Source organism: Orcinus orca, chromosome 3, assembly GCF_937001465.1.
Source record: "Orcinus orca chromosome 3, mOrcOrc1.1, whole genome shotgun sequence".
NCBI lineage: Eukaryota > Metazoa > Chordata > Mammalia > Artiodactyla > Delphinidae > Orcinus > Orcinus orca.
In genome coordinates this window covers 176,542,809-176,554,383 of record NC_064561.1, presented here as the reverse complement: position 1 = coordinate 176,554,383, position 11,575 = coordinate 176,542,809, and the positions used below count along the sequence as shown (strand labels likewise).

At 40.3% G+C, this 11,575-nt stretch overlaps 1 protein-coding gene across 4 annotated transcripts in view; it reads left to right on the top strand.

The window, feature by feature from the left end:
- The first annotated feature begins 13 nt into the window (after positions 1–13).
- MARCHF6 (membrane associated ring-CH-type finger 6) overlaps positions 14–11,575 on the top strand; it is a 76,072-nt gene continuing 64,510 nt past the window's right edge. The window contains exon 1 of one of the 4 annotated variants that reach the window (XM_033436590.2): positions 14–260. In XM_033436590.2, the coding sequence (XP_033292481.1) occupies positions 242–260 (19 nt within the window). In that variant the 5' untranslated portion in view covers positions 14–241. Of the gene's footprint in view, positions 261–8,628; positions 8,952–11,575 lie in introns of those variants that run through there. The other 3 variants (XM_033436589.2, XM_033436588.2, XM_012534720.3) reach the window with 3 other exon arrangements.

Below are 11,575 nucleotides of genomic sequence, written 5' to 3'. Positions count from 1 at the left end.
CCTCCGCCCTCCCCGCCCCACCCCCTCCCCTCCCTCGCCCGCTTTCTGTCAGCCTTTCTCCCTCTCCCTGTCCCCCTCTCTCCTTCCTCTAGCTTCCTCTTTCGCACCTGAGCAACGCACCTGCCCGGGCCCGGCTCCGCTCCCTCCTCCTTTCCCCCCGCCCCGGCCGGAAGGCTCCGGCCTCCGCCGCGGGAGCTTGGCGGCTGCGTCACCGCCGCCCCCCCTCGCCGCCCCAGACAAGATGGACACCGCCGAGGAAGGTAAGTCGGCGGCGCCCGCGCCCTTGCTCTGGCGACCGGGTTCGGGCCGGGCCCGCGCCCGGTCCGCGGCGCTCGAGGCAGGCGGCGGGCGGAGCGGCGGGGGCGCCTCGGCTTGGGGCGGGCGCGTGGGGACGGCGGCGCGGCCCGGCGGGCGGGATGAGGCGCCCGGGCCGTTTGCCCGCCGAGCGGCGGGCTCGAGGGGCGGCAGGGAGCAGGAGGTGACCCCTTGGCGCCCCCGGCCGTTTCTCGCCCGCGCGCGCGCGCGCGGAGCGCAGGACCCCTACCCGGGCCGGGGGCGTCGGGCTGCGGTGGCCTCGGCCGGCGTGGCTCCCCGCCCCCTCTGTCCCGCCAGTCCCGGGGTGGGGGGGGACGGCACCGTGGTCGCTGCACGAAGTCTGGGGGCGTTTTCCACGCCCTTCCCCACTCGGTTTTGTCTTTCTTTATGTCGCTTTGCCCCTCGCTCTCCGGTCCCGACCCTTTCACGATAAAACTTCTTTGTTGACTGAAACTTCGCGAAAAATACCCCGCCAGGTGACGGCCTGGTGGAGTGAACTGACTCCGTATTTAAAAACCTTGCCCTCTGCTTGCGTGGCCCCTAGTTGTTTGTTTACTAAGCGAGGCAGAGGCAGGGCCACCGGGGTTATTCGAAGCAGGAAGGCTCTTTGTTTCGGTGTAGTTTATTTTGTGCTTAGTCTCTGGCACCAATAAGCAGAGTTTTGTGTGTCTGTTTTGCTTTGTGAGTGCGTGTGTTTTGGATGTGGCTGTTCTGGAACAAGCTGACTCTTGTGAACTGAATACAGAAGTGAAGACATGACTGAACATCTGTGACTATTGAAACGCATTTGCTGATCCCGCGAAGGTAGTTAGGTTGTTTTTAAGCAGTTTTATCTTTTTGGAGTTTATCGAATAATTTCGTGAGTCTTTAGAGGAAGTTCCTAATCGCTTTCCTGTTGTTGCGGTTATCGGTGAAGATACATTTATGCTTTGGGTTTATTATGTGGGGATATGATAAGCGTCTTGCAACCTTAGAGGTTGTGATTTTGATGATTTTAGATGAAGATCGTTGGGGACTATCGTGGTGTGCAGTAATGGGTGATGAAAAGTTTGATGTCTGTATATGTGATGCGTGGAGGGGATCAATTTATCATTTTTTTTAAACAAGTCTTTCCTTGGATAGGAAGAACCTCAACTGTAATGATATTTGCATGTTATACTTGACAGTTTACAAAGCATAGTTACATGCCTTCACATTTGATCTAAGATCCCTATGGAGTAGGAAGGTATTATTATCTTTTATAGGTGTGGAAGTTAGTTAGTTTAGTTATTTTAATAGTTTGTCCAAGTTTCACACCCTAGTAAGAGAAAGATTTGAACCTAGGTATCCTGATTACACAGTTTTCCTTTCATTATGGCTCAGTTGTTTTTATTATGTGCTGTGAGTGAAAGGTAATCACCACAGGAGACTCCCTTGGAAAAAATAGTAAAGTGAAACTGCTGAGGAGGTTAGGAATTACTTTCTTTTGACAGGTGGTCCTAGTGTGTAAATTTCCATCTACATCCATACATCCTTTTGGATTCAAATTTTAATGACTCAGTCTAGTAATGCATGTGTTTATTGATTTATCAATTGATATATACTGGCATGTTTTATTAAATTCCCATTCTTTGAGCTTAGGCACTTAGTAATTGCATACACTTATGGTATGATAGTGGAGATTCATGAATTGCAGAATTGCAAAGCTGGAATCATGAAAGAAATATTTTCTGAGTGCTTCTAGTGCACTGCCCACCCCCCTCAGTCAGGGTGAGGTACAAATAATATTTATTTACTGACTTGAACACTGTTCTCTATTGAAATAACTGACACTTACTGAGGACTTGATGGACGGCATGTACTTCACTAAACATTTTATACACATCTCACTTAACTCTCCTAAGACTGTTAGGTAGGCACCATTCCCTTTTTACAGATGAGGAAACTGAGGGTTAGTATGATTAAATAACTTGCCCAAGGTCATACAGGTAACAGATGTCAGAGGCAAGATTCCAACTCAGGTCTGTCAGACTCCGTGGTTACATTTATAAGTGGATACCCAGTGTCCAGTGTTGAGATGACTGTATTTTTGTCACTCCCTTTATAAGATGAATCATCTACATAATCTGACAAAGCTTTACTTTGCATTTGTTTTATGACACTGTTAGTCATGAAATGAAAGTGAATTTTAATACTGCTAATGCCTAATTTTGCAAAATTCCAAATTGGAAGTCTTCTGAAATTTTCAAAGTTAATGTAAATTTAACTTGAAAAAATGCTGGAAGGAAAGGGAGGATTACAGAAGATTTCAGGATAAAATGACAAAGTGAAGACACCGAAAAGCTTGGAAACTTCTGTTTGCTAAATGAGTTATTACAGGTTATTTCTTAAATTAAAAAATGCAATTGGGTTTTTGATTATAAAAGAAACTTTTTTTTTTGGTAAGAGACTTGGAAAATATGGCTAAACATAAAGAAAATAAAAATTTTAAAAATCTTTAAATTTTATCACTCGTTAAAAACACTGATGATGTTGTTTACTTATCTGTTTTTTAATATGTTAATCTGAGCAAACAGAAATCTGAAATACCAACCTGCAAAGAGATTGTTAAGCTCTTCCATCTCTTAAAAATTGCCTGTTGCTTTCCTCTAATGGTACCATATATGATGTTACCATATATGATGTTACAATGCTCAGAATGTTTCATATTTGTAGTAAACAAGACTGAATTCTATTAGAAAATTGGTTGTTTGCCAGATGGATTTTGACCCTTCATATTTTGTGTTTGCTAGGTATTAAAGATCTCTAAAGTGTTCAGTGTATTGTTTTATTTTTGTAAAATCAACAGTTTTATAATCCATTCTCATAATACAGCCATGCTTTGTTTTATTGTGTTCATTTTATTGAGCTTTGCAGATATTAATTTGTTTTTACAAATTGAGAGTTTGTGGCAACCCTGCATTGAGTAAGTCTGTAGGTGCCATTTTTCCTGAAGCATTTGCTCACTTCATGTCTCTGTGTCACATCTTAGTAATTCTTTTAAATATTTCAGATTTTTTCATTATTATTATATTTGTTATGGTGATCTGTGATTTACTGTTGTAATTGTTTTGGGACACCATGAACTGTGCCCACAAAGACAGTGAACTTAATAAATAAATGTGTGTATTCTCACTGCCCCACCAACTTCTGTTCCCGTCTCTTTTTTTCTCCTTGGGGCCTCCCTATTCCCTGAGGCTCAACAATATTTAAATTAGGCCATTTAATAACTGTAATGATCTCTAAGTATTCAAGTGAAAGGAAGAGTCTCATGTCTCTCACTTTAAATCAAAAGTTAGAGATAAGTAAGATTAGTGAGGAAAGCATGTTGAAATCCGAGATAGGCTGAAAGCTAGGCCTCTTGCACCAGTTAGCCAAGTTGTGAATGTAAGGGAAAAGTTCTTGAGGAAAGTTAAAAGTGTTCCTGCAGTGAACACATGGATGATAAGAAACAGCCATATTGCTTATATAGAGAAAGTTTTAGTTGTCTGGAGAGAAGATCAAACCAGCCACAACAGTCCCTAAAGCCAAAGCCTAATCCAGAGCAAGGCTCTAACTCTCTTCAGTTCTGAGAAGGCTGAGAAAGTTGAGGAACCTGCACAAGAAAAGTTTAAAGCTAGCAGAGCTTGGTTCATGAGGTTTAAGGAAAGAAGTTGTCTCCATAACACCAAAGTGCAAAGTGAAGCAGCAAATACTGACGTAGAAGCTGCAGCAAGTTATCCAGAAGATCCAGCTGAGATAATTCTTGGTGGTCACACTGAAAAACAGATTTTCGGTGTAGATGAAACAGCCTTATATTTGAAGCAGATGCCACCTAGGACTTTCAGAGCTAGAGAGGAGACGTCAATGCCTGGCTTCAGACCTTCAAAGGACAGGCTGATTCTTGCTGGGGCTAAGGTAGCTAGTGACTTGAAGCTGAAGCCATTGCTCATTTACCATTCCAAAAATCCTAGGGTGCTTAAGAATTATTTTTAATCTACTCTGCCTGTGTTCGGTAGATGGAACAACAAAGCCTAGATGACAGCACATCTGTTTACAACATGGTTTACTGAATATCTTAAACCCACTGTTGAGACCTACTGCTCAGAAAAAAAGAAGGTTCCTTTCAAAATATTATTGCTTATTGACAATGTACCTGTCACCCAAGAGCTGTGATGAAGATGTACGACAAGATGAGTGTTGTTTTCATGCCTGCAAACACAACACCCATTCTGTAGCCCATGGATCAAGAAGTAATTTCAACTTTCAAGTCTTATTATTTAGGAAATGCATTTCATAAGGCCATAGCTGCCATAGATAATGATTCCTCTGATGGATCTGGACAAAGTAAATTGAAAACATTCTGGAAAGGATTCACCATGCTAGATGCCATTAAGAACATTTGTGATTCTAACACAACATTGTAAATCAACTATACTTTAATAAAAAAATAAAATTTAAAAAAAGAACATTTGTAATTCATGGGAAGAGGCAAAAATGTCAACATTAATAGGGGTTTGGAAGTTGATTCCAACTGTCATGGATGATTTTGAGGGGTTCAGGACTTCAGTGGAGGAAGTAACTGCAGATGTGGTACAAATAGCAAGAAAAATAGAAGTGGAGCCTGGAGATGTGACTGAATTCTGTAATCTCATGATAAAATTTTAACAGATGAGGAGTTGCTTTTTATGGATGAGCAAAGAAAGTGGTTTCTTGAGACAGAATCTACTCCTAGTGAAGATGAATTGAAAAGTTGTTGAAATGACAACAAAGCATTTAGAATATGATGTAAACTTAGTTGGTAAGGCAGGGGCAGGGTGTAAGAGGATTGACTCCGATTTTGAAAGAAGTTCTGTTAGGTAAACTGCTCTTTATCATCAAATATTTGAACTTCAGAGCTTGAGGAGATCTTAGATCTTCCTCATTTTAAAGACTAGGAATCTGATCCTGCAGAGCACTGATATTTTTCAGTTTAAAAAAAAAATCTGTTCTTTGCTCAAGGATATACATTTTTTAAAAGTAAAAGCACTGCAACATTGGAGTAAATGTTGCAAGTATTGATGTATGAAACTCTCATTAAGATATTAAACGTTTTGCCATAGTAGGGTGCTCTCATTTCAGCCCAGTGATATATAGAGCTGATGTTTTTCATTTTTCTAAATTACTGCTCACACTAGCAGAATGTAGTATAAAATCTTAGCAGCCTATTTTTATGGACTGCCAAAACAATTGTTCTTTATGCTTTATGAGTCATATTCATTGGGAAGGGATGAAGCTGAACTTTATCATAGTTGATCATGTTCTATATCTATTATGGTAAAACCTTGAGGTGACTTAGATTTGGAAGTAATGAGTTAAAAGGATAGGAAGTTGTCAGAACCAGACAGCTAGTTACTGTCTTTCTAGAACCACATGGTCTTTCATCTCTGCTTCCAGTAATGCCTGCTTCATTCTTCTTGCCACAGATCAACTTTCACTGCTTTGGCATGCTTACGGGCAAGCATACATGCACTTATTTGACAAGTGTTTATTGAGCACCTGTTAACTAGCTAGGCACTATTTTATGCACTTGGGCTAGGCTGGTAACAAAATAGACAAAATCCCTTCTTTCATAGAACCTACGTTCTTGTTTTTGGCTTGGTAGAGGAGGAGGGGAGGACAGAAAATAAACATACAGTAAATTATGTGGCATGATGAGATGGTTATACGTGCTGTGGAGAACAGTTAGTTGGGAGGGAACAAGATGGGTGAGAAAAGGATGAGATGAAGGTGGATTACAAAGGGGCATGAGTTAATTTTGGTGGTGATGGATATGTTCATTATCTTGATTGTGGTGACAGTTTTACCAGTGTCAAGCGTATCAAGTGATAACCTCTAAGTAAGCGTATTTTATTTCATGTCCGTTATTCCTCAGTAAAACTGTTTTTTAAAATCCATTGTCTTTTACTCATGCATGGCTTTGTAACCTCATGTATTGATTATTTGGTAGCTGTTGGATCAAGTTATGCAAATCTTCCAAATCTTGACACATTTTCCTGTGTAACATAAAAGTCACATTCATTAATGTCACCACGTATCTCAAAAAGGCTTTAGGTATTGGAGAAGCTGTCGTTCTTATTGTGGTGGATGTAGGTTTTCTAAAATCCTAATATTTGCTTGAAAGTTTTATTTTTGTCAGTGGCAGCAAATATTGTCAGTGTTTTCCTTGGTTCTTAGGCTCACTTCATTCTTTTGTGACACAATGCCTGCCGAATACCCAAATCTGTCTGAATAACTGTTGTTTGTCATTTTGTTGTTGTTTTGTTTTTTTCCATAGTAAAAATGGTGTTTCGTGGGGGGTGGGGGTGGGGAAGCAGTTAGTTCAGCTGGTAACTCCAAAGAGTAATACAAGTGCTTTTTCTTGAGACAAACACTGCTGTTGAGCCTGAATCCAGGAGTGAGTCCACACTCTCTGTATTTTTCACCTAAAATTTCCACTTGGTTCTTCTTTGAATCTTCTTTTTCCTTGGCACTTTGGATCCAGTGAGGAGACAGAAAACACAGTAACTTAACTAGAGGAAGTTGAAAGAATTGTTAACCTATGATTAGAGAATAATTATAAAGATGTAAGGACTACTGTAAAGTGTACTGTGGGCCTGAGGGAAAATGTCCAAGTAAGGACAGACTGGGGAGGGGTGAGGGCCCCTCCTCACAGCTGTGGTTCAGACCTCATTGGAGAAGTATGGAGTTGTCCAAGCCAGAGCTAGTCCACAGTTTCTGGGTGAGCAGGAAACAACCCTCCAGGGTGGATGCAGGAGACTCAAGGTTGATGGGTAGGCATGCAGACAGAGTTAGGGTACCACTGTGGGCTCAAGGCCTGGAGTGTGTTGAGCTGTTATCAGTAGGGCTGTGAGAAGTTGGATACTAAAGCAAACCTACTGACAGGGCAGCGGGAGCAAGGAGGGCTCCAGTCCTCCTGTGTGGTCCCTTCAGCACCTTCTACCGACAAATTTATTTTTAAAAACTCTTTAAAAGAGTCCAATCTCTTATCACTGAACAGGTGGTACTGAAGGATAAATGTGGAGCTGAGAGGAAATATTCAGTACATTGATACTTGGCACACTCCTGCTAAAACTTGGGAGTTATTGCCTGTGCTGCTGAATTTGCATTTGCCCACTGCTGGCAAAATCCTCACCACGAACTCTAACTACTGCAGGAGTCCACAGTACCTGCAGTTAGCTGCCACTGCTGTTTTTAGAGCCAGAAGTAGGAAATGGCTTTACACCTTCCCACCATCTTATGATCCCACAGAAGAGCTTCTCATTGAAAGCATGTAACTCAAGCCTAGTCAGCAAGGCAGATGTAGTTTTCAGGCTTCCAGGAGCAATAGTATAGGTGAATGTTAGTTTTGTAATGATCAGTAATCTGGAGAGATAAGAAATAACTAAGCTTTGGGATATATGGAGAATTGGGATATATGGAGAACTGGAATTTAAATGTATGCTTTCAAGGCCTAATTACCAAATCCATGGTAAAAAAAAAAATAGGTATACTTTCACAGTCAAAATGGAAGTGTTTTTCACAGAATTTTAGCAGTTAAAATTTTCTTGTAATTGTAAAAGTAGCAATGAAACAGTAGAAACTTTGGGAAAAACGGGAAGGAAATCACGCATGTTCTCATCTAACCAATATAATGGCTATCATTTTTTGTATTTTCTCTTTTAGGCTGTTTTGGGTTTTTTCCCTAGTTCTAAGGACAGTGTGTATTCATTTTTTTATTCCTGCTTTGTTTACTTAACATTATGCAGATTTCCATATTGTCATATAACTGTTAATATTTGCTATTTTTAAGGGACTATAGACATTTGTGTAGTGAATGTACCACAATTTATGTAGCCACACTTCTGGTTTTAGCTACATAGGTTATCCACAGATATTTTGAATAATACTTCTTAATATATTTTCAATATTTGTTTACTGTAATCGTAGCTACTAATTATAAAATTTTTGTTAATCAGCTATTAAAAATCCTTTGTTACTGCAACCAGGTGAATCAAGGTCAACATTAACAGTCATAAAAATCATGTTGATAATGTACCGTTCATATTCTGTGATGAAATGGCACTTTACCTATGTGATTTTCCTCCCCAGAACCCATAGCCCCACTCTAATCATGAGCAAAAACATCAAACCAATTCTGGGGACTTCCCTGGTGGTGCAGTGGTTAAGAATCTGCCTGCCAATGCAGGGGACAGGGGTTCAAGCCCTGGTCTGGAAGGATCCCATATGCCACGGAGCAACTATGCCCGTGTGCCACAACTACTGAGCCTGCGCTCTAGAGCCCGTGAGCCACAACTACTGAGCCCATGAGCCACAACTACTGAAGCCTGCGTGCCTAGAGCCCGTGCTCCGCAACAAAGATAAACCACCGCAATGAGAAGCCTGCACACCACAACAAAGAGTAACCCCTGCTCACCGCAACTAGAGAAAGCCCTCGTGCAGCAACGAAGATGCAATGCACACAAAAAATAAATTAATTTAAAAAAAAATCAAAGTCATCAAAAACAAGGAAAGTGTGAGACACTGCCAGAGCCAAGAGACGACTAAGGAGACGTGACAACTAAATGTAATGTGGATTCTGGAACAGAAAATGACATTAGGTAAAGATCAAGGAAATCTGAATAAACCGTTGATTTTAGTTACTGATAGTGTGTCATTATGGCTTCATTAAGTGTAGTAGAACTACCATCCTAATGTAGGATGTTAATAAGAGGGGATACTGGGTACTGTGTACGGGGGAGCATTGTACTGTCTCCTCACATTTTCTGTATGTAATCTATTCTAAAAAATAAAGTGTATTAAACCCTTTGTTTATTAAATTATCACTAGTTTATCAGCAGAAGGAAAGTGGAAACATTTTGAAACCTTATGTGAAACAATTTTCAGGATAGACAGTGGCTTAAGAGTTAAGATGTACCCAAAGCTTTAAGAGTTGTTTTGCATTTTTTCTCATAGTAGATACTTAGAATATATTTGGTGAACTGGATTTTTGGCTAAGAAAACTAACGGGATGGGCTAGCCTTGAATGGGTGTTGACTTCCACAGCTGGCACCAACTTGATAACCTCTCACACTATTGGGTGTTCCCCCTCCCTTTCATCTCATGGGCTGTCTCCATATTCAGTCACTAAGGACTTGAAGGTTTCATTCAAAAAAAACTTTACTGAGCTAGGTACTGTGCTAGGAACTTCTAAAAGGTATGCTTTGTGAAGATACTAAGTATTCAAATAAAGCAACAAAAGTTGCCATAGGAGTTAACAGAAGAAATTTACCCTTGAAAACCAGGAAGAGCTTTGCTTTATTGTTCTAGGTAAGTTTGCATTCATAACCAGCAGAGTGCATTGATTTTACTTTGGCCTGAGCAAGATTTGTAATTTTACTGCATGTAAATTTGGTGGAGCCTTACTCCACCACGGAACATTATTTCATTTTTAGTGAAGGGCCTCAGGCTGCACCTTTTGTAGACTGCACTCTCCTTTTGTACCCTTGGCCTTGTTATTCTCTTGAGGTTTTGGGTAGTGGGATTGATCCTAGTAAACAAAATAGATTATTTTTTCTTTGACTCCCCCCCCACCCTTTCTCCATTGAGGCATTTTATTTGCACATTGTTATATACTCCTAGGAAGAAAAATTACAGGATTTCTCTCCTATGTGTTTTTGTCTTGTTTCTTCATGGTCGTCCTGCCAGCTGAGGTTGTCAGTACAGTGAAACCAAGCTAGAAGAATGGAAGTAGGTTATTTTGACATTTTCCTAGATTTTTGAGTTGCACTTCAAATCTGGGCCTGATCACTCCATGCTTGTTTAACTTGCCTTTGAGGTTCACAATAATTTTCCCAGCTCTGTGATCATCAGTGATTTGAAATTTGGCAATGTAAGCATGCTTCATCATTACAATTAGAAACCAGATGATTTTGAAGCATAGCCTGACAAGAACCTGGCATTTGTCTCTCTTTTCAGCATTGTTAATGCTCTTGAGAGCATCAGCCAGGTCATTCATGCACACCATTGCGGTAGCACGGAAAGATGGTGAAAAGAGTTTTCTTTGACTTTCTGTGTTGGTGGTGGTTGTGCTTGTTTTAGTTTTTGTTTTGTGAAGCAGCTAAGATCTTTTATAAAACAGGATAGGCTAATTTATGTCTTAGTCACAAACTTCCCCCAAACCTGAGCAACAGAAGGTTGCTTTAAGTTTCTCACTGACATCACGTCCAGTGTGGCTGGGGAGAGATTCTCCTGCTAATAATGCTAGTCACTTGGAGATCTAGATTGGAGACCATGGCTTAGCACATGATTCCACAATTGTTGAGGCAAGAAAATGCAGTGTGATGGATTGTGTTTATTGGTGCCCAAAGACTTCTATCCAGAAGTGATGGCACATCACTATAACTCATATTTCATTGACTAAAGCAAGTCACATGTTCAGGTATAATTTCAGAGGTGACAGGGAATTGCAGTACTGCCACATACCCAGAAAGTAGAATGCCAAAAATATTTGATGACCAATGCTGATGATTTCCACAGTCCCTAGCAACATTAATTCCTACCTGGTCGGATGAAATAAATGTGCTCATTGGGGTATATTTCAATCTACAACTTCATTAGAACACATTTTAGAGAGGGAACTAATTTTTTTTCATGTCGTTACCTTTTCTCATTTGTTCTTTTTCTCTATGTCTGTTTAGACACTAGTACTGTAGAAAACCTGATTTTATTAAAATTAAAGTGTATTTAAAGTCTCTGAGTTTTTGACAAGTGCATATAGTCATGTAGCCACCACAATCAAAATATAGAATAGTTCTTTCACTCCCCAAAATAACTTCGTGTCTTTTTATGGTCAGCTCCACCCCCAGACCTGGCAACCACTGATCTGTTTCTGTCTGTATAGTTTTGTTTTTTCCAGAATGTCATAAGTGGAATTAAACAGTATGTAGCTGTTTGAGTCTGGCTTCTTTCAGCTTAACATAATGCATTTAAGATATAGTCACATTGTTGCCTGTATCAGCAGTTTGTTCATTTTTATTGCTGAGTAGTATTCTATTGTAGGGATGTGCCACAGTTATCCATTCCCCAGTTGTGGAATGCTTGGGTTGGTTGTTTCCAGTCTGGGAGAATTATGAATGAAATTCACATAGGTTTTTGTGCAAACATAAGTTTTCATTTTACTAGGTTAATGCCTAGGAATAGGATTGCTGGATGTATGGTAAGAGTATATATGTTTTTATTTTTG